The sequence below is a fragment of the Macaca nemestrina genome, chromosome 16 (genome assembly GCF_043159975.1).
Source record: "Macaca nemestrina isolate mMacNem1 chromosome 16, mMacNem.hap1, whole genome shotgun sequence".
In the NCBI taxonomy this organism is placed as follows: domain Eukaryota; kingdom Metazoa; phylum Chordata; class Mammalia; order Primates; family Cercopithecidae; genus Macaca; species Macaca nemestrina.
The window spans coordinates 77,254,035-77,277,918 of NC_092140.1; the positions used below are offsets into that span (position 1 = coordinate 77,254,035).

Consider the following 23,884-nt stretch of genomic DNA (forward strand, 5'->3'; position numbering starts at 1 on the left):
TCACCGTGGTCTCGATCTCCTGACCTTGTGATCCGCCCGCCTCGGCCTCCCAAAGTGCTGGGATTACAGGCGTGAGCCACCGCGCCCGGCTCTTTTTTTTTTTTTTAAGACGGAGTCTCACTCTGTCACCCAGGCACAGGCACACACACACAATCTTGGCTCACTGCAACCTCCACCTCCCGGGTTCAGGCGATTCTTGTGCCTCACCCTCCTGAGTAGCTGGGACTACAGGCATGTGCCACCATGCCTGACTAATTTTTTTGTATTTTTTAATATTTGTATTTTGTATTTTTAGTAGAGACGGAGTTTCACTATGTTGGCCAGGCTGATCTTGAACTCCTGACCTCAGGTGATCTGACCGCCTCAGCCTCCCAAAGTGCTGGGATTACAGGTGTGAGCCACCACGCCCGGCCTTTATAATCTTTAACACCATAATAGCAGGTCTCATTCTGAAGCTGGGGCCTCTGCCTCCCACCACCTAGTTTGTTTGTTTTTGCATGGAATCTGTTATTGATAAGAGTCAGCTGTGGATGGTGCAGCCTAAAGTGGTGAGCCTGTGTTTGCTGATTTATATTTGTGAGTTCTGTTAGGGTAAGAGCCAGCCAGTCTCAGAATCACGGAACCTTCAGAGATGTCACCTGGAACTCTGATATGGACACGCTCACCCCTTTTCACCATGTGCTTTTTCTGACTTTCATCTGATTGACCTTCCTGGGGTGGGATGCAGCAGGATTGGCATGGGCTGCAGTGGGAGCGGACAAGTGTGATGATATAGGGAAGGGATACCACCTCTTAGAGTTGTTTGAGGGAAGAATCAGAGAGTTGCTACTGGTGTGTGACCTACTTCATGAAGAAAAGCCAAGTGTTTGTTGGTCTGTTTGGCTCCCTTTTTACCTAAAACACAAGGGCAATGTCCTCGTGTAGAACCACTGCCCTTTCCCGGCAAAGCATGACCTGCTATTTAGACAGTGCCAGTGCACACTGACCCACCAGACCTGCCCATGTCTGCAGTGGGTCCTATTTTTTAAATCACATGAGAGCATTTTCTTTATATACTGAATGTTTCAGCCAAGGACTTTTGTAAGTCACACCTCTGGACCCATGTCATCTCTGCTATCACTGAAAAATAAGAAGAACTAAGGAATTAGGTGGCCCAGCTAATACTACATGATTCAGGGATAGCTGTGGAAAGTCTGGAGAATCAGCCTGGGATTGTATGTGTATTTGGTGTGTATTGCATGTAATCAACCTTGGCCCACCCTTAAGGAGCTTTACTAGTGGGGAAAGTAGAGAGGGAAACAAGTCATTGTCATGCAGTCTGGTGAGTGAGAAGACTCTGTCCAGGCCTAGAGGTGGCACCGAGGAGGGAACTGGGGTTTCACTGGGTTTTTAAAGGCCGAAGAGGAGGTTACCAGGCAGCAGGGGAGGGGGGACTTAAGATTCACTTCAGACCCTTTGCCCTCATGATGGGTGCGCAGATCTTCTTCTCAGATTCTTATGAAAATGGCCCCTCCTCTGCTTTACCAAATGCTTTGACTTAAGCAGAATTATTGGTTAATCTTGCCCATGGGGCAGTCTAGCCCACTGGTTTCAAATTCCAAGTGATGATATCTCCATTTTAAAACTTACATTCTTAACAATGAAAAAAACCTCAAAGGCAGACAAAGGATTTGAATAGAAATTCCTCCAAAGAGGTCAATATGTACATGAAAATATGTTTAGCATCACTAGGCAGTCATTGGGGGAAATGCAAATCAAAACCACGGTGAGATACTCCTTCACACCCATTAGGATGACTACTATTAAAAACAATAACAACAAAGGAAAATAACAAGTGTTGGCCAAGAATGTGGAGAATTGTTGGTGGGAATGCAAAACGGTGCCAGCGCTGCAGAAAGCTGTGTGGGAGCTCCTCAGAAAGCTAAACATTTACCTTAAGTTCCAGCAATTCCACTTCTACATATACACCCAAAGGAATTGAAACCAGGCACTCGAACAGATACTTGCAAACCAGTGTTCATAGCAGCAGACTTATGAGCCACAATAACTCCAAAATGGAAACAACCTAAAGGTCCATCAGCAAATGAATAAACACAATGCAGTGCCTACATACAGTGGAATATGATTCAGTCTTAAAAAGGAACAAAATTCTGACACATGCTACAACATGGGTGAACCTAGAAGACGCTATGCTAAGTAAAATAAGCCAGACATGAAAGGACAAATACAGTCATCACTGCGTAAAGACGTTTCAGTCAATAAGGGATGGAATATACCACGGTTGTCCCTTAAGATTATGATGGAGCTGAAAAATTCCTAATGCCTAGAGACGTCATAGCTGTCATAATGTTGTAGTGCAATGCATTACCTTTTCTATATTTAGATGCACAAATACTTACCATTGTGTTATAATTTCCTACAGTATTCAGTACAGTAATGCTGTACAGGTTTGTAACCCAGGAGCAAAAGGCTATCCATATAGCCTACATGTGAGGTAAGTGTTACACAACCTAGGTTTGTGTGAATACACTCTATGATGTCCACACAATGACAAAACTGTCTAATGATGCTTTTCTCAGAGCATATCACCATTGTAAGGCTAAGCATGAATGTTTGGTCTCATTTCATTTATACGAGTTATCTAAAATAGAGTCATAGATGTACAAAGTAGAGTGCTGGGTGTTGGGCTGAGAGAGGGAAGAAATGGAGAATTAGTGTTTAGTGGGCACATTGTTTTAGTTTTGGAAGATGAAGAGTTCTGGAAATGGTGGCGATGGCTGCACACATTGTTAATGTACACAGTACCCCTGAGCACCACTGTTTGTGCCACAGGGCTGAGCAGGGCAAAAGCTGGACCCAAGGGGCCTCATACCATCCTCTGGGCTCCATCCCTGTCCTTCACCTCTCAGCCTGCCCACCCAGGCCCAGCTCTAGGCCTGCCTCCCTCTGGAATCTTTCCTCACTGTCAACTGCAGCTCCCTCATCTTCCTCCAACCTTTATTGAATTGGAAGTCATTGTTAATCCAATTAGACAATAAATCCTCTGAGGCCAAAACCTGGCCATTCTAAATTTTTTTTTTTAAGTCCTGACAGTTGCCAAAAAAAAAAAAGTCCATTTACTTAGTCATGGTACTCTTTATCCCATGTCTTTCTCTGTTTCTTTAATTAACTTTTTTTGAGGTAATTGTAGATTCACATGCAGTTGTAAGAAATAATACAGAGGTCCCTTGTTTACTTTTCCCAGGTTTGCACAATGGTAACATTTTGGTGGGTTTTTAAAAAATTATCTTCGGCCGGGTGCAGTGGCTCACACCTGTAATCCCAGCACTTTGGGATGCCAAGGCAGGTGGATCACCTGAGGTCAGGAGTTCGAGACCAGCCTGGCCAACATGGCGAAACCCCGTCTCTACTAAAAATACAAAAAATTAGCCAGGCATGGTAGTGGGCACCTGTAATCCCAACTACTTAGGAGACTAAGGCAGGAGAATTGCTTGAACCCAGTAGGCGGAGGTTGCAGTGAGCCAAGGTCATACCACTGCACTCCTGCCTGGGGAGCAAGACTCTGTCTAAAAATGAAGTTATTTTATATTTTGATAATTTTGGTACCAAACATTTTGTAAAACTATAGTATAATATAACCATCATATGGACATTGATACAGTCCACTGATCTTTTTCAGACTTCTCAGTTTTTTTGTGTGTGGAGGGGTGTGTGTGTGTGTGTGTGTGTGTGTGTGTGTGTGTGTGTGTATTAAGTTCTATATAATTTTATCAACTGGGTAGATTCGCATATCAACCACAACAGTACAGGTACTGAATAGTTCCAGCACTACAAGGATCCCTAGTGTTTTCCTTTTATAACTACACATCCCCCCTTCCCACACCTCCATCCCCTAACCCCTGGCAACCACTAATAATGTCCTCCATTTCTAAAATCTATCATTTCAGAGAATTGTTACATAAATGTAACCATAGAGCCGGGCATGGTGGCTCAAGCCTGTAATCCCAGCACTTGGGGAGGCTGAGGCAGGTGGATCACTTGAGGTTAGGAGTTCGAGACCAGCCTGGCCAACATGCTGAAACCCCATCTCTATTAAAAATACAAAAATTAAGGAGGGCATGGTGGTGCACGCCTGTAATCCCAGCTACTCGGGAGGCTAAGGCACGAGAATCCCTTAACATGGGAGGTGGAGTTTGCAGTGAGCCAAGATCAAGCCACTGCACTCTTGCCTGAGCAACAGAGCAAAACTGTGTCTCATAAAATAAATACAGAAATAAAAATGAATGTAATCACTATGTAATCTTTTGGGATCGGCTTTTTGAAGAACATCAGTTTTTAGTTACCACAAATAAAGCTGCTATGAACATTCGTGTACTTGTTTTTGTATAAACATAAGTTTTTATTTTTCTGGGAGAAATACCCAAATGTGGAATTGCTGGGTCATATGGTCATGGCATATTTAGTTTTAGAAGAAACTGCCAAACTCTAGTTTTTTTTAGTGACTGTACCACTTCTATCTCTTCAGAAATGTGTGTTTGTTTCCGTTTTTCTACATCCTTACCACTATTTGATGTTGCCACTATTTTTTATTTTTGCCTTCCTTCCTTCCCTTCCTTCCTTTTCTCCCTTCCTTTCCTCCCTTCCTTTCCTTTCCTTCCTTTCCTTCCTTCCTTTCCTTCCTTCCCTTCCTTCCTTCCTCCCTTCTTCCCTCCCTCCCTTCTTTCCTCCCTTCCTCCCTTTCCCTTTCCTTTTCCCTTTCCCTTTCTTTTTTTGACACAGTTTTACTCTGTCGCAAAGGCTGGAGTGCATTGGCACAATCACAGCTCACTGCAACCTCCGCCTCCCGGTTCAAGCAGTTCTCCTGCCTCAGCCTCCTAAGTAGCTGGGACTACAGGCACACACCACCACACCCAGCTAATTTTTTTGTATTATTAGCAGAGGTGGGGTTTCACCGTGTTGGCCAGGCTGGTCTCGAACTCCTGACCTCATGATTCGCCCGCCTAGGCCTCCGAAAGTGCTGGGATTACAGGTGTGGACCACCGCACCCAGCCTTATTTTTGCCATTCTGATAGTTTATGCAGTGATACCTCCCTGTGGTTTGAAGGTGTGTTTCCTTGGTGGCTAATGAGGTTGAACATCTTTCCATGTGCTTATTTGCCATCTTTATGTACTTTCCAGTGAGATATCTATTCATTTCTTTTACCCATTTTCTAATCAGATTACTATTTTTAACTGTCTTGTTTTCTATTCTCCTTTTTATTTCTTTTAGGAAACGCTTATTAGCATGTACTGTGTGTTAGCCATTTGGAATATAGAGATACAAGACAAAGAATTGGCACTCAGAGAACTGGCAGTTTTGGGAAGAGACAAGTGAGCAGGTTTCTGTGTAGGAGGGCACCGACCTCCCAGCAGGAGAATAGTACAATCTTGCTTCCTGGAGGAGGCGACATCTGATCAGCATTTGAAGGCATGAATATTCGTTACACTTGATTTGTATTATGCTATCTTTACATTTAGGACATTAATACAGTAAAAAATAGGGTATTCTAAAAGCCTCATCAGGGCATCCTTTATAAGTAATTTGTTGTATGAACTTAATTCAAGGTTAGCAAACACTGAACACAAATGCCATGTTTCTTGGGGATTCTAAGATAGAAATGACAGTACTCCAGATCCCAATGATGTGTGATCCAATGGGAGCTAGGGATTCATAGCGAGCAGATAGCTGCTGGTTACAGAAACAAACTTAGTCACATGGGAGTTTCAGGAGAGTGAGACATTAATTCTCATTAGGAGGTCAAAGAAGGTTTCTTGAAGAAGGGAGTTGGGGCTGGGATTTGAAAAATGAGTAGAACTTCAACAGGTAGATGTAAAAGGAAATGGATTTGTTATAGACTCATAGGTTCCTGCATGTTACTGATTTCCAGTTCCCCATCTTGCTCTTACCCAGAGTTGCTTCTGGGGAAAGGTCTGCAATCTAGTGTCAGACTCCACGTCTTACTAATGAGTCTAGTAGAAGAGGTTGCCAGTGGAGGTTGCATTTAGTTTTAGGATGAGATTCACAATCTATAGGAAGGAAGTCCTTCATCTTACAGATAGATGGCCTGAGGCCTAGAGAGGGTCAAATTCAACCCAGCCCCATTGCCTCACTGGCCAGCCCAGTGGATGTGCTTTGTCTAGAAAGTTCTCAAGCCAAAGCAAGGAAGCGGTATGGACTTCACCCTATGGTTCTGCTAAAAATAAAAAATTGGCTGGTAAAAATGAAGTGTTGCAAAGTAAGTGGACTGGGGAGTACTTATTTGTTTATAAACACAGCTATTTGTCTCATATGATTTTTTTAAATGTCCTTTAAAGGATATGATTTTTGGAGCCTGGCACGGTGACTCACACCTGTAATCCCAGCACTTTGGGGGGCCAAGGCAGGCAAATCACTTGAGGCCATGAGTTTGAAACCAGCCTGGCCAACATGGTGAAATCCCATCTCTACTAAAAATGACAAAAATTAGCTGAGTGTGGTGTCACATGCCTGTGGTCCCAGCTACTTGAGAGGCTGAGGCACTGGAATCGCTTGAACCCAGGAGGCGGAGGTTGCAGTGAACCAAGTCCAAGATCACACCACTGCACTCTACCCTGGGCAACAGAGCGAGATTCTGTCTCAAAAAAAAAAAAAAAAAAGAATATGACTTTTACATATACTCAGATAAACCACATTTACCAATTAAGCAACTTGCAGAGAGTGCCAAAACAAGACAAACCAACCTCAAAGCCTCTGTTCAGAGATTAAAATCAGTAAAAAGCTAGAAGATTTCATGAGATGGGGAGAAAGGTCTCTTCTCAATCAGAAAAAAAAAGTAATTATAAACTGTAGAATAAACATAAAGTCATGGCCCAAATATGAAGCAAACTAAAATGTAGCATGATTTTGAGAAATTCATGAAGAAAGGATATTTTGGGCTAGGCGCGGTGGCTCACGCCTGTAATCCCAGCAATTTGGGAAACCGAGGAGGGCAGATCACCTGAGGTCAGGAGTTCGAGACCAGCCTGGCCAACATGGGGAAAACGCATCTCTACTAAAAACACAAAAATTAGCCAGGCGTGATTGCGGGCACCTGTAATCTCAGCTACTCAGGAGGCTGAGGTAGGAGAGTTGCTTGAACTCAGGAGGTGGAGGTTGCAGTGAGCAGAGATCGCACCACCGCACTCCAGCCTGTGCTTCAGAGTGAGACTATCTCAGGAAAAAAAAAAAAAAAAGATTTTTCATTTGCAGCATTATCCTTAAATGACACAGGAGTCAGGATGCGGGATCCCTAAGGAAAGAAATTGTGGCCTATTACAGTGAACGCTGTTTCCATAATCACAACATTGTACTGTTAATTGGCTTTTCAGCTTGTAGAATCCAGTTACAGATAAAACAGGGAAGACAAATATGTTTAGAGAACAAGAAAGGACATGTAATCAGTCTTAACAATGCACAAGCAAACTGGACAGAAATTGAGAGTTGGAAACGGTGCGGGGAACCTGGTAGAGGCTGTCATACTCTTACGTGGTTAAGAAGCCCAGAGACTGCACGACATTGATGAGTGAGTGAGCTGAGGTTTTCAGGTTTTAAGTTACAAATTTGGGTAAGTAATAAAATAATACATCAGGAACTCGAAGGACTAGAAACGGGAGGGGAAGGAGTGTCTATGAAACAATAGCTTTTCCCACTAGCAGTCGAAGGAAATAGTGTAAGTATATCATGAAATCACTGCGGGAACTGCAAAGAGACGTGATTGAGAGTGGTGACCTCTGGGGAGGCAGGACCCAGTTTTAATGTCATACAAATGATTGTTTCGTTTAAAAGGAATGAGGAAAAAGTTCTATTGACCAGCAGCAAAATGTGTTCAAAAGAGCAACATGACCATTAGATATCCCAGTGGCTTCTAGCTGTTTTGTTTTAGAAATCTTAGGCAAAGAAGCACTTCAGTGATGGGAAAATACTAAGTGTAATTGCAGATATTTTATTACCTGAATGTTAAATGTAGACTGTAACTGTTTTAAATCTTCCTAAACTTGCCCATATATAGGAGAGGGGGGAGGATTGCTCAATGCTGGTATAAACTCGATTGCCTTTCTCTTTAAGATCTTAGATTTTTTTGAGGTAAAAAAAGTGAACTTCTGTGAGGTTCTACTCAAAGACTTAAGATCCCTGGAATAATCTAGAGCTTACTCTATTTAATACAATAAACTCTTATGCAAAAATTTCACTTTTTCTGCAAAAGAACACATCTCTGCTTTTACAATGCCAGTCACTGAAAAGCAACATTAATTGTACATTAGGGTGAGACATACCCATTTCCAAGGTCCGGGTAACCAGGCCCCAGGATCGCATCCCACAAGGTTGTGTGGATGTTTCCAGGCTCTGGCCAGGATGTGAGCCATGGAGAAGGGTGGGGGATGGAGCCAGGCAATGCCATGTGTCTACGGTGCCATCCTGTGGTTGTGATGCTGTATTAGAGCATGTCTTCATTTTCTCCTCTCTAGGAAGGCCCTTTTGTCTACTTGTCTTTAGTAGGAAACGTTGCAAATTCCGATGGCTTGATTGCTTCTTTATGTAAGTAATTAAAAATGTTTGCGTTTGAAATGTTGGAGGAGGTTTATTGCAAGTGCGACTGTCAAATAAATGCCTCTATCACATATTGTATGATTTCATTTATATGAAATGTCCAGAAGAGGTGAATCTGTAGAGACATTGTAGATTACTGGTTGCCTGGGAATGAGGGTAGGGGTGGGAGTGTTGGGGGGAAATGAGGAGTGACTGCTAATGGGCACAGGTTTCTTTTTGGGGTAATGAAATGTTCTAAAATTAGATTGTGGTGATTCAAACCTGTGATTATACTAAAACCAATTCTTTAAATAGGTAGATTGTGTGGCATGTGAATTACATCTTAATAAAGCTGTATGTTAAACTGTTTGAGCCTGGGCAACACAGCAAGACCCTATCTTTAAAAAAAGATTTTTAAATGAGCCAGGTGTGGTGGTGCACACCTGTAGTCCTAGCTACTCAGGAGGCTGAGGCGGGAGAATCTTTTGAGTCCAGGAGTTCAAGGTTGCATTGAGCCACAGTTGCACCACTGCACTCCAGCCCAGGTGACAGAGGAAGAGTCCATCTCTAAAAAACAATACATAAAATAAAAAATGTTACTAGTGAGTGGCTGGGTGCGGTGGCTCATGCCTGTAAACCCAGCACTTTGGGAGGCCGAGGCAGGCAGATCACAAGGTCAGGAGATGGAGACCATCCTGGCTAACACAGTGAAACCCCATCTTTACTAAAAATACAAAAAATTAGCCAGGCATGGTGGTGGGCACCTGTAGTCCCAGCTACTCGGGAGGCTAAGGCAGGAGAATGGTGTGAACCCGGGAGGCGGAACTTGCAGTGGGCCAAGATCGCACCTCTGCACTCCAGCCTGGGCAATAGAGCAAGACTCCCTTTCAAAAAAAAAAAAAAAATGTTGGTAGTGAGTGCAGATGGAAGAACTTGTAGCATTTAAACTGGGTGCTTTTCCCATACTTTTAATATCAACTTTCTTTTTATTGTACATACTTTTTTGTGGTCTTATATATCCTTTCCAAAAGTCTTCTTGCTCATTGTCAGTCAATTAGCATCGATGTCCTACCATGTACTGTGTCAGTACCGACAGTTATTTTTTTTTTTTGCCACTTTATAAAACTGCCTTTCTCAGGATAACTGCTTTCAGGTTTTGCTTCTGAAACTTTGCATCATTTCTTTTTTTTTTTTTTTTTGAAATGGAGTCTCGCTCTGTCGCCCAGGCTGAAGTGCAGTGGCACGATCTTGGCTAACTGCAAGCTCCACCTCCCGGGTTCATGCCATCATTCTCCTGTCTCAGCCTCCCGAGTAGCTGGGACTACAGGTGCCTGCCACCACGCCCGGCTAATTTTTTGTGTTTTCAGTAGAGACAGGGTTTCACCATGTTAGCCAGGACGGTCTCAATCTCCTGACCTTGTGATCTGCCCGCCTCGGCCTCCCAAAGTGCTGGGATTACAGGTGTGAGACACCACACCCATCCTGTTTATCTCATTTCTTTTCGTGACTCAGAAATCATTTCCAGCTAGGATCTGTGTGGGGGACTCCTGTTTACCACTAGTGTTAGGAAACATCTAGAGAATTGAGTAGGCTCATTAGTACTTCCCAGAGGAAAAGGTGTCATCTTTGATGCCTCAAGTCCTAGCCAAGGAATCTGAGTCCCCTTGATCAGAGTTGAGCCATTTCAGATCCAGGGGCCCAGCTGAATGCAGCTATGCACTTTTGATCGGCTGCATTAAACTTTGCTCGGGGATTGCTAGTGAAGCCCAGAGGCTGACAACGCCAGCCTGAGTCATGGCTCCTCCTGCTGAGCATCCTCTTCTCCTCTTTGCCAGATGCTGTGCTGACATCTCCTCTGGCTGTCCTGCCTGACATGAGAGAAAGCAAACAGCCCAGATTTGGCTCAATCCCATGAAATGTGAATGTCTAACACAGGCTTTCTCCATCATCTTCACGTTTACATTATGCACCTTAAAGAAGTGAAAACTAGCTGGGTGCAGTGGCTCGAGCCTGGAGCCCTAGCTACTTGGGAGGCTGAGGCAGGAGGATTATTTGAGCCCAGGAGTTTGAGTTTAGCCAGGGCAACATGGTGATACCCTATTTCTAAAAACCAAAACGCAGTAAAAACTCATTTAATGAAGGTGTCCTTTATTTTCATGAAAGTAAAAATCCAGTAGAAAATGTAAAGCAAGTAGTAGTTCCCAGACTCCAAAGTACCCCAAATCACCTGGGCATCTTACTCAAATGCAGATTGCTGATACTGTGTGTCTAGAGCAGGACCTTCTGAGGATGACCTGTGTTCTGACCTTGGCTTCACTGGAATGCAGGGCCGGCCATAAACGTCATGAATACTCGGTGTGTCCTGGTCTCCACTCTCTGGTTGAGGACACAACAATGGCTCTGGTTGAGGAATCTACCCTGATCTACCCTGATCCTTAGTTTGCATCTTTTCCCTGTAAACCTCACCTAAGCCCCGTTATCAGTCACAGAATCAATGGAAATGATCACATCATCAGCCTCTCTAATGCTCCTGTTTGCCTTTTTATTGTTTCTGTGTTTAATAAGCAAAGAGATGGTCAAAGTTTAGCAGTAGAGGAGATACCAGGGGGATTGCCACAGGGAGATGCACAGGGACTAGTGGATTCCAGGGCCCCTTACTGTCTGTCCCCTACCTTCCTCTCAGGCATTAACCTTCCCCACCGGCAGCTCTGCTAAACTGTCTGTAGATTCAGACACATTATATTCTCAGCTCAAGGCCTTTATACATGCTCCTCCCTGAAACACCCTTATTTTTCACTCAGATTTGGAGTCACCTCTTGTGGTATAAGGCCTGCAATTAGGATTCAGTATTATGTCTGCTTTTTTCTTCTTCTTCTTCTTCTTCTTCTCCTTCTTCTTCTTATTTTAAACAGAGTCTCGCTCTGTCTCCCAGGCTGGAGCGCTGGAGTACAGTGGCTCAATGTCGGCTCACTGCAACCTCTGCCTCCCAGTTCAAGTGATTCTCCTGCCTCAGCCTCCCTAGTAGCTAGAACTACACGTGTGCACCACCATGCCCGGCTAGTTTTTGTATTTTAATAGAGACAGGGTTTCACCTTGTTAGCCAAGCCAGTCTCAAACTCCTGACCTCAAGTGATCCACCCACCTCGGCCTCTCAGAATGCCGGGAGTACAGGTGTGAGCCATCCTGCCTGGCCAGGATTCAGTATTATGTCTGTTTCGATATCTGGTGAGATCCAGGGGGGGCCTCAAATGACCAAACTGCAAGTCTCCCTCTCCACTCTGCTTCCACATATAAGGTTCCCTAACCAGATAGCTCCCCCTGTCAAGGGGAGCAGGCGCAGTGCCTGCTTGTCCCCTCAGTAGCAGGCTTCAGTTCCCACCAGTCTGCCCGTAGAATTATCCAAACAAGCCAATCACATCCTTTCTCGGGAACCAGGGCTCAACCCAACCCCTCCTCTTGTTACTGCAAAGCCTGCCTCTGTGGCCCCTGCCCGATCACTGTTCCCAGGTACGACCCCTATGTGGCCCTGCATGGCGAGATGTCCTCCTTCCCTAGGCCATGAGTGTATGTGACTAATAAACCTCCCAGTGTCGGGTGTTGTGTGTTCAGCCATCACCATGGCCCTCAGGCAGAAGTCCATCCCTCACCAACAGGGAAGAGAGGCATTGACCAAAACACCTCCTCCAGGAAGTCTTCCCTGATGTTCGTAGTCTGGCTTCAGTGCTACTTCCCTGCCATCGTATTCTCTAGCCACCACTGCCTGGTTTTCAGCCTCACTAAAATGTGGGCCACTAAGGGCCAACATTTGGTCCTACTTGCAGCTGCATTCTTGGGGCCTACCACAGCACTTCCAAATGCTAAAAAAAAGACTTGTTGAAGGCTGGGCACGGTGGCCCACGCTTGTAATCCCAGCATTTTGGGAGGCCGAGACAGATGGATCACTTGAGGTTAGGAGTTTGAGACCAGCCTGGCCAACATTGTGAAACCCTGTCTCTACTAAAAATACAAAAATTAGGCCAGGTGCAGTGGCTCAAGCCTGTAATCCCAGCATTTTGGGAGGCCAAGGCAGGTAGATCACCTGAGGTCGGGAGTTTGAGACCAGCCTGACCAACATGGTGAAACCCCATCTCTATTGAAAATACAAAATTAGCCAGGCATGGTGGCACGTGCCTGTAATCCTAGCTACTGGGAGGCTGAGGCAGGAGAATCACTTGAACGCAGGAGGTGGAGGTTGCAGCGAGCTGAGATCTGACCATTGCACTCTAGCCTGGGTGACAGAGTGAGACTCCGTCTCGGTCAATCAATATTAGCTGGGTGTGGTGGTGGGTTCCTGTAGTCCCAGCTACTTGGGAGGCTGAGGCTGGAGGATCACTTGAACCTGGGAGGCGGAGGTTGCAGCGAGCCGAGATCGTGCCATTGCACTCCTGGCTAGGCAACAGTGAGATTCTTTTTCAAAAAAAAAAAAGACTTGGTCAATATCTCTTTTTATTCCTGAAGAACTGACATTTTACTTAAGTGATATTTTATTAGATTTTAAGTGCACTAACTGGTGTATTTCACCTTTTGTATGTATATTTAAATTTAGGGGAGAAACGTTTCAATATGACAGTGTTTTCCAGTTAGTTATTGAAGGGCACAGGAGACTGCAGACAGTTGGCTAAGGACAGGTTGCTGACTCTCGGTGGCCTCTCACAGAACATCCCCTCAGCACGTGCCTTGTGTGTTATTCCATTAAATAGCTAATCCTCTTACTGTCCTTTCTCTTAGGACAGCCTTTCGTTAGAAACCTTTGTCCCAGGCCCTGAGGGATCCTTCCTCTGACCTTTATGAGACAAGAGCTGTGTGCTGCTCAGTAGCAGATCACGGGCTCCTCTGTGGCCATCACACCTCTTCTGGATAATGCGAGATAGTATTAAAGGGGGAGACAAGGTCATCACTTCCATTTTTTTCACTGTAGTCATTTGAGGTCTTAGGACCAGCATGTATTACTTTTACACATTAAGAAAATAATTAAATAATTTTTAATGGCCTCTACAATACCTGGCCATCATTCCAGCCCTAAAAAGACTCTGAGTCATGGTGATCCCAAGAAGAAACCATTCTGATAATGGGTCTGGATGGATCTCTAAGAGCACACTGGCTCCCCAAGCAGCACAGCTGAGACTGTGTGAGGGCCATTGTGAGTCCCCTATCCCTGTGGGCGGAGACCCCCTCTGCCCACTCTGATTCATTCTGCAGTCCGGGCTCTCTCCTCCCCCCGCTGCCCGCTGTCCCTTCACCTAGTTTCTCTTCTGTTATTAATAAACGTGTTGTTGTTTTGAGACAGGGTCTAGCTCTTGTTGCCCAGGCTGGAGTGCAGTGGTGCGATCTCAGCTCACTGCAACCTCCGCCTCCCAGGTTCTAGTGATTCTCTTGCCTCAGCCTCCCAAGTAGCTGAGATTACTGGCATGTGCCACCAAGCCCAGCTAAATTTTGTATTTTTAGTGGAGACAGGGTTTCACCACGTTGGCTGGGCTGGTCCCAAACTCCTGACCTCAAGTGATCCACCCACCTTGGCCTCTCAAAGTGCTGGGATTACAGGCGTGAGCCACCGTGCCTGGCCAACAAACATGGTTTTTTTTGTTTTGTTTTGTTTTGAGACGGAGTCTCGCTCTGTTGCCCAGGCTGGAGTGCAGTGGCGTGATCTTGGCTCACTGCAAGCTCCGCCTCCTGGTTTCACGCCATTCTCCTGTCTCAGCCTCCGGAGTAGCTGGGACCACAGGTGCCCGCCACCACGCCCGGCTAATTTTTTGTATTTTTAGTAGAGACGGGGTTTCACCATGTTAGTCAGGATGGTCTCGATCTCCTGACCTCGTGATCTGCCCGCCTCGGCCTCCCAAAGTGCTGGGATTACAGGCGTGAGCCACCATACCTGGCCATAAACGTGTCTTTTATAAACATGTCCTTCATAGCAAATTTCCCACATCTCCATTATACTTACAGAATTTATATGGAAATTTTGAAGTAAGGAATTACAATGTATTTACCAAGATCATGACTGGAGATTGTCTTTGCAAAATCTGACCATGTTGAATTCTTTTAAAATTCTGCTACTTACATTGAAGAGGGTGGGGCTGAGGAGGGCGCGTATGTGAAAGCATGCTGGAAACTGAATGATTGGACACCTGTAACCGGCTGCTGTTCTTAGTGCTTGTGTCAGGTGGTGAATGCATTTTGGTCCCAGGGCTTCTCCTGCCTTCCGCTAAGGCATGGTGAAGAACGCAGAGAGAGTGGCGATAACTTATTTTATCTCCACCTTAAAGGAAAGAAAGGTAATTTCCATGGACTGTCATAAAAACTGTTGCCATTTGAGTAACAACGTGGATTTTGTCTTTAGGGAAAGAATATGGCAAAGCTGATGCAAGATGGGTTTATTTCGATCCAACCATTGTGTCTGTGGAAATTCTGACTGTCACGCTGGATGGGTCTCTGGCATTGTTCCTCATTTATGCCATAGTCAAAGAAAAACATTACCGGTAGGTGCCCTTCTTCCGTCCTGCTGGAAGGAGGGGAAACATTATGTGTCCCAACACTTAGGTGACCTTTGGAGTAGGTTGTGACCACATGCATTTGTTAGATAAAAGATAGAAGAATAGAGGCCTGGCACGGTGGCTTACACCTGTAATCGCAGCACTTTGAGAGGCTGAGGTGGGAGGATCACCTGATCTCAGGAGTTTGAGACCAACCTAGGCAACACAGTGAGACCCTGTCTCTACAGGGAATAAAAAATTTAAAAATTAGGCATGGTGGCACATGCCTGTAGTCCCAGATACTTAGGAGGCAGAGGTGGGAGGATCACCTGAACCTGGGAGGTCAAGGCTGCAGGAAGCCATGATCACGCCACTGCACTCCAACCTGGTTGACATAGTAAGACCCTGTCTCCAAAAAAAAACCAGAATAGAAATGAAAATTATTTGATGTGAGATAAGTGTGATGGTGCTACTAGGATCATTTCAGACTTTTCCGAATCAAAAATATGATAAATATTATTCTAATAACAACCTAGACTCTGTAGAGGCAAAAATGGTGCTAACACTCTTGGATGATTTGCCACCAATACTTTAGAGAATAAATTGGTAATATGTCCATCCTTTTTTCCCCCCAAATCATTTAAGAAAACTCCTGTCCCACTTGACAAAAAGTAAATTATCTTACATAATTCGGAGTCAGACTTGCAAGATAAATAAGAAATCTTCTCAGAAGCAGATTGTGAAGGGTATGGGGTGGGCAGAGTGCAGAGAGGCCAGGTGCAGTGGCTCATGCCTATAATCCCAGCACTTTGGGAGGCCGAGGCAGGCGGATCACGAGATCAGAAGTTCGAGACCAGCCTGGCCAACATGGTGAAACCCCATCTCTACTCAAAATACAAAAATTAGCTAGCCAGGCATGGTGGTGGGCGCCTGTAGCCCTAGCTACTCAGGAGGCTGAGGCAGGAGAATTGCTTGAACCTGGGAGGTGGAGGTTGCAGTGAGCCATGTTGGTTCCACCGCACCCAACCTGGATGACAGAGTGAGACTCTGTGTCAAAAAAAAAAAAAAAAAAAAAAGATTAAAAAGGTATCCATCCTATCAGACTCTGAGAGACTATAAACTCTCCTCCCTTCCTTTTCTTTCCTTAGGGACAAAGTGGCCTGGGGTGAATAGATTGCTATCCTGAGATGTCAAGTAGGCACAGCTGCATTCAATTTTCCACCATCTTGTAATGAAGAAGTCTTATTTAAAGCTTCCTTCCCCACCCAGTTTTAGAGAGATAGTTGGCAATAAAAATTAAATTTTTCCTTGGTACCTTGACATATTTTTCACTCCATGACTATGGTTGCAAACTTACTACATGTACCCATGTGTTTATTATTTCAAACATTTGTAATATTTGCATTATTGAGCATTTACTTGCCCAGTGCTGGGCTCTTTATCCTCATATCTCATCTAGTCTGCGCTACACTGTTTGAGGAAGGGGTTATTACTCACTCTTCCCTTTTATAATGGCTCTTGGTGAGATTCACAGTCAGGCCTCTCTGTGCTAAATCAGGTGTGATCTCACTAAATTTCCCTAAGAATGGGTCAGGATCCCTGAGGGTCCTTACTTTGAGAATAATCTAGAAAGGGCAGTGTTGCTCCCCTAAGGAAAGAATGAGCCTTCATTAATTAGCCTCAAAATAGCACCACCCAACACCTGAGGCCCAACTTAGGGAGGTTTTCATAGCAAAGACTGTTGATGCTGCCATTACAGACAAGATATCATGACTCTGATGCCGAACTGTGCCAAGCTGGTGGTTCATCCGGGCTTCTTTCTCTCCAACAGGCATTTCCTGCAGATCACCCTGTGCGTGTGCGAGTTGTATGGCTGCTGGATGACCTTCCTCCCAGAGTGGCTCACCAGAAGCCCCAACCTCAACACCAGCAACTGGCTCTACTGTTGGGTTTACCTGTTTTTTTTTAACGGTGTGTGGGTTCTGATCCCAGGACTGCTACTGTGGCAGTCGTGGGTAGAACTCAAGAAAATGCATCAGAAAGAAACCAGTTCAGTGAAAAAGTTTCAGTGAACTTTCAAAACCATAAACACCATTATCTAACTTTATGAGCCAAAATGAATCAAATCTTTTTGTTTGGCCAAAATGTGACACATTCCAGTCTACACTTCGATTTTGTATTGGTGCTCCTGAACAACCTTTTTCAAATTGGTTTTAAGGTGACCAGTTTTCGTTGTGTTGTTGTTCAATTAAATGGTGATATAGGGAAAAGAGAACAGATTTGAATTTGTAATAATAAAATGTGTATGCATTTTATGGCTCGTATTAATCCACATTAGTAAAACCAATTATTGTATAATACTATAGTGTTATATTAATTTTTTATTCCACAGGACATGTTCTTGCATCATCTTTTAATCTTCTCACTAGTCTTTTTTGATTACCAATGTGAAACCAGAAATGAATTGAAAGCTTCTGTTTTTATATTTATACTATTTAAAATTTGTGAACCCAACAAAACATGAAGATAGGAGCTGGTGAGTGAGCTGACTCCTCCTGAGTAAATGGGTAAGCACTGGGGGTCCACGCAGATAGAGGATTGATTTATATCTGTCCTTTTTCAAGGAGGAAGATTGAAGATGCCTTGCAGAAATACGTAATACATTATAATGAAAAGTAAATCAGGAAATAGGAACACAGGGAAAGTGAGAGTGAGAAATAATAAGATGAACATGACATAAATATGCAAAATGCATGCCCTAACCTTCTACAGAATTGAGAGAAGGAAAGCACCAATTTGGCACTTACCCTCAGCACCAAGGGGGATGTGTGATTACATTGTGTTTCAGAAAACACTTGTCTGGGAGATGAATTAGCAGTTCTGTGGTGGCTGGGGAGCAGGTACTTACATTAACTTGTTCAGCGCTTGCCTTTCTTACTGGACTCTTAAGCTCACAGATCTGATCTCTGCCTTGCCCAGCACATAGACCAGGCCCTTGGTATGTTGTGGCGGATGCTGTAGCTCTGATAGCTCAGTCTGTGTTCCACTCTCCTTCTAGGTTGGCTTCCTACCCTGCAGAGGCTGCAGGCCCTGGTCCCAGATGCCAGATTGGTTTTACCTTTCAGAAGTACTTGAGAGATTTGGAGGGTGAAAATACAGAGGCCACTTTCTACTGTTTCCTTTCTCTCTCTCTCTCTCTTTCTCTGTCTCTCTCTCTCTTGTCTTCTTCCCTCCCTCTTTCTCCCCACCACCCCCACTGTCTCTCCCTCTTTTCTGTTTTGTGCACACAAGTAAGGTCATGGAAATGTGAGAGTTTGGCATTAGTATACAAAGTGTCCAACTCCCTGGGTGTCAAGAGGCAGTCAAGGCTGGAGCAGCAGGAATAAAGGGTCTGTGGGCTGAGTAGCCCCAGTGGTGGCCTCATTGGTAGTGCTGCCCTTGGGGGTGGTCCATTCTGTGGTCATCCCGTAGTCATCCCCAGAGCTTAGCCAACCATCTATATCCTATAACCCAGCAATTTGACTCCTAGGTATGTACCTCACAGAAATGCTTAATATATACCCCAAAATGGCAGCATTATTTGTAATAATCCCAAACTGGAAACAATCTAAATGAGTAAGTTATATATACATAAATGGATTACTGTACAGCATGCTCAACAACCAGCTGGGCATGATGGTTCACGCCTATAATCCCAGTGCTTTGGGAGGCCAAGGCGGGAGGATCACTTGAGCCCAGGAGTTCAAGACTAACCTTGAGCAACATAGTGAGACCCTCACTCCACAAATGAAAAAAATTTGCTAGGTTTGGTGGCTACTCAGGCGGTTGTCCCAGCTACTCAGGAGGTTGAGTGGGGAGGATTGCCTGAACCTGGGAAGTCAAGGCTGCAGTGAGCCGTGATTACTCCACTGCACTCCAGCTGGGGCGACTGAGCAAGACCCTGTCTCGAAGAACAACCTTCTGCTATTCATAATAACCTGGAGAAATTTTGCAGACATAATGAGGAGCAAAAGGAGCCACCAAAAGAATACATATTCTGTGATTCTATTGATGTAAAATTTAAAAACACATAAAACGAATCGATGGTGTTAGAAATGAGGATGGCCAGGCACAATAGCTCACACTTGTAATCCCAGCACTTTGGGAGGGTGAAGAGGGAGGATTGTTTGAGTCCAGGAATTCGAGGCCAGCCTGGGCAATATAGTGAGACCTTGTCTCTATAAAACCAAAAATAAAAAAAATGAAAAATCAAGAAATCAGGATGGAAATTGCCTTTGGGGACAAAATGGGTACAGTGCTGGGAGAAGTCATAGGGGCTTCTGGTAATGTCCTGTTTTTTTTCATTTGGGGTAATTATAATTTGTGATAATTCATTTGGCTCTACATTTATAAATTGTGTACTTTTCTGTATATATGTTATACTTTTTTATTTATATTGAGACAGGGTCTTGCTCTATCACTGGAGTGCAGTGGTGACATCATGGCTCACTGCAGTCTCAACCTCTCAGGCTCAAGCGAACCTCCCACCTCAACCTCTCAAGCAGCTGGAACTACAGGCATGTGCCACCAAGCCCAGCTAATTTAAATTTTTGATAGAAACAAGGTCTCACTATGTTGCTCAGGGTGTACTTTATTTTTGTTCATAATATCATTTTATTTGGTAATTTATTCAGTCAGATTTTCTGGTTCATTATCAGTAGTTATTTTTTCCTTCCCCATGGGCTGAACTCAGGCTGATGTGTTTTAACCATAGTCAGAAACCTTTATGAGGAAGTGAATTTTACATCACCTGACACGGTTCTGTGTCACCACCCAGATCCCATGTTGAATTGTAATTCCCAGTGTTGGAGGAGGGGCCTGGTGGGAGGTGATTAGATCATGAGGGTGGTTTCTCATGGTTTAGCACCATCTCCCAGTGCTGTCCCATGATAGAGCTCTCACGAGATATGTTGTAAAGTGTGTAGCACCGTCCCCTTCACACTCTCTTTTGCTCAGGCCATGTAGGAAGTACCGGCTTCACCTTGCCTTCTGCCATGATTGTAAGTTTCCTGAGGCTTCCCCCAGCCAAGCCTCCTATACAGCCTGCAGAACCCTAAGCCAATTAAAACAAACCTCTTTTCTTATAAATTACCCAGTCTCGGGTAGTTATTTGTTTATAAATTACCCAGTCGCAGGTAGTCATTTGTAGCAATGTGACAGTGAACTAATACATCATCCATGCACAAATTTTTATGATTATAACAACTGCATTAAGAAAAACACCTTCATAGTTATTTAATTTGTTCACATTTATGGGATACATGAGAAAATTTGCTGCCTGTATGTAACGCATAGTGATCATATCCTCCATTTCTTAAAGTTTATTTTTTTTAATTTCTGGTATGAAGACGTGAAAAATGTCTCCAGCGGTCCTCATGAAGACCCACTGCTGTGCCCTTGACAGCAAATTCAGGACACCTCGGGCTGCTTTTAACGGCCTCCCTGGCGTGGGCGGACAGTGCACCAGCAGGAGCGTCTGCGCGGGCCTTCCCATGAGGGATTACCCAGCATGGTTCCAGGGCTTTGCTCTCTGCTGATCTGGCTCAATCCAAGGGTAAACAGAGTAGAACAAAATGGATGGGCTGCCAATCCTGCCGGCAGTACTGCAAGCATGATTTCTCTCCATTGAGTTTTTGCCGAGTATCGAATGGGAGAGAAATGGGGATTATACTCTGACGGGAACTTGGAGTACAGATCCACTCTACTGCCAAGTAAGGACATCTAAATGACTTCACAATGAAGTGAGCTGGGAGGAGGGTTGGTGTCCCCGTGTAGCAGTTAAGGAGCCACAGGCACTGTGAGTAGAATCCCGTCACGCCCTGACACAGGCAGGTGGGAGCAAGCAGACTGAGGGAATGCTGTAGTTGATTGATCCAAGATGGTACTTTCCCCACATTTTAACATCCTCACATTTTCCCCACATCATAATTTTAAAAATTAGGATGCATTTTACAGTTTATGTGTCATAATTTAGTTGGCAGTGGTTTTTGTTTTGTTTTTTCTTTTGAGACAGGGTCTTGCTCTGTTGCCCAGGCTGGAGTGCAGTGGCCTGATCTTGGTTCACTGGAGTGCAGTGGCCTGATCTTGGCTTACTGCAACCTCTGCCTCCCAGGCTCAAGTGATCCTCCCTCCTCAGCCTCCAGAGTTGCTGGGACCACAGGTATGCACCACCACGCCCAGCTAATTTTTGTAATTTTGGGTTTTTGTTTGTTTTGAAGAGACGGGGTTTTGCCATGTTGCCCAGGCTGGTCTTGAACTTCTGGGCTCAAGCAATCTGCTTGCCTCAGCCTCCCAAAGTGTGGGATTACAGGTGTGAGCCACCACACCCTGCCAGTTTTTTCTTTCCAAAGTACAGTACATCTTACGCTTGACAGCATCTTAGATTCAATGAACAAGGCACTGCCTCAATATTGCTTCCCTCTTCAAGCCTCAATATCTCTAACTACTTGATAAACAGTTGGAATGTATTTTCTTCCCTTTTTTTTTCTTTTGAGACAGAGACAGCCTCTCTCTGTCACCCCAGGCTGGAGTGCAGTGGCACAATCACAACTCACTGCAGCTTTGACTTCCCAGGCTCAAGCAATCCTCCCACTTCAGCTTCCCAGGTACCTGGAACCACAGGCACAGCCACCATGCCTGGCTTTTTTTTTTTTTTTTTGGTGGCAATGGGGTCTCATTATGTTTCCCAGGCTGGTCTCAAACTTGTGGGCTCTGGCAGTCCTCCCGCCTTGGCCTCCCAAAGTGCTGGAATTACAGGCATGAGCCACTGCACCTGGCAGAATTTATTTGAAAAGTCTACATTTTGCTTGCAACCTTTAGAGATCTGTTACTCTGGTACCTTCTATCCTCTCCCCATCACATTGGTTGCCTGGGAGCCAGCCATAGAAGGCATGCTTTAATGAATATATAAAATGATTCACAATGGGTTATGAATAGCTTATATTGTAGGGAGTGATTTGTGCAAAGAATCCATCCCTCCTGCTGTGGTTTGGATGTGTCTCCCAAAAAGGATGTATCGGACACTTAATCCCTAGTGCAACAATGTTGAGAGGTAGGACCTTTAAGAGGTGATTCGGTCATGAGGGCTGTGCTCTCATGAATGGATTAATGCCATTATTGCTGAGTGGGTTAGTTATCACAGCAGAGCCTGATGAAAGGATGAGTTTGGCACCCTCTTTCTGTCTCTCTTTCAGTCTGTCTCTCTGTCTCACGTGCTTGTGCCCTTTTGCCTTTGCACCCTTCTGCCATGAGATGACACAGCAAGAACTCCCTCACCAGACGCAGTCCCTCAATCTTGAACTTCCCAACCTTGAGAACCATGAGCCAGATAAATCTGTGTATTATAAATTATCCAGACTCAAGTTTTCTGTTACAGCAGCACAAAATGGACTAAGATACCTTCCCAGTGTTGTTTATACTGTGAATTTCCTTTGCAAACTCTTTCTTTCTAGATAATATTGGGGCAAAAGTCGGCATAACCTATTTAAAAGTGTTTAAATGATGATGTTTGCTTGTATTTAATTATGTGAGCTCTATAACTCCTGAAGTATTTATACTGGAGCTTCAAGAAAAGTCTATAGGTTCCAGTATGGAAATTGTAAAAGAAAACCTTCTCAAAGAAAGTTTTGATGGAAATCAAAATGAAAAAGTTTGGAGAAGAATCCTTTGTTCTTCATTATTTTAAAATTATTAAAATCCATGTGCTCTTTTTCTTGTTTGTTATGAACTCTTGAGTTTGACTCTAAAGAGAAGTTATTTATAGAGAGAATAATTGAGCAAAGCCTTGCATGAGAAACGGTTAACTGTTGCTATCCTTAATTTTTATTAAATGCCTTCTGGCCAGGAGCAGTGGTTCACACCTATTATCCCAGCACTTTGGGAGGCCAAGGCAGGAGGATCACATGAGGCTGGAAGTTCAAGACCAGCCTGGGCAACACAGTGGGACCCCATTGCTACAAAAACTAAAAACAAATACTTTTTAAAATAAAAATAAATAAATGCCCTCAAGGTTATAGACAGCAGCTGGCCGGCCTAAGGTGTGAGCCAACCTTCTCCACCCACTTCCCTTTTGAGGGCTCTCCACCTTCTCTCTTCCCTTTCTACTGCCTCAAGTACCACCTTGAGATCTACAGACCCCAGACCTAACAAAATCCACTTCTTATCACTGTAGGAAACAAATCACACCCATTCACTAACATCAAGGAGTTAGTAACTGATAATGATTTGATGTATTACCCTTCCTGCATGTATTTGCATTAAAAAAAATTATTACGCAAATTGACATGTTCATTGCTGAAAAATGAAAAATTCAGATAAGCAAAAAATAAAAATGATTACCTCCAGTACCATCGGAGAGAAGCACAGTTACCTGTTACAAAATTAGTTTCTTTTTTTTTCCTTTTTCTTTTTTTTTTTTTTTTTTTTTGAGACAGGGTCTCACTCTGTCACCCAGGTTGGAGTACAGTGGCGTGGTATCAGCTCACTGCCGCCTCTACCTCCTGGGCTCAAACGACCCTCCCACCTCAGCCTCCCAAGTGCCTGGGACGACAGGCAAGCACCACCAAACCGGGCTAATTTTTGTATTTTTTTATATAGACAGGGCTTCATTATGTTGCCTAACCTGGTCTCAAACCCCTGGGTTCATGCAATAGGCCTCCCAAAGTGCTGGGATGACAGGTGTGAGCCACTGCTCCTGGCCACTGCTTCTATTTTTCAAACCTTTTTCTGTGCATATATTAACATTCTGGTGAGA

General features: G+C 44.3%; 1 protein-coding gene across 1 annotated transcript in view; it reads left to right on the forward strand.

The window, feature by feature from the left end:
- Positions 1-22,842, forward strand: part of LOC105490719 (EBP like) — a 36,306-nt gene extending 13,464 nt beyond the window's left edge. The window contains exons 2-4 of the mRNA XM_011756604.3: positions 8,524-8,593; positions 14,961-15,099; positions 16,925-22,842. Coding sequence (XP_011754906.1) covers positions 8,524-8,593; positions 14,961-15,099; positions 16,925-17,165 — 450 coding nt within the window. The 3' untranslated portion in view covers positions 17,166-22,842. The remainder of the gene's footprint in view (positions 1-8,523; positions 8,594-14,960; positions 15,100-16,924) is intronic.
- The last annotated feature ends 1,042 nt before the right edge of the window (positions 22,843-23,884 follow it).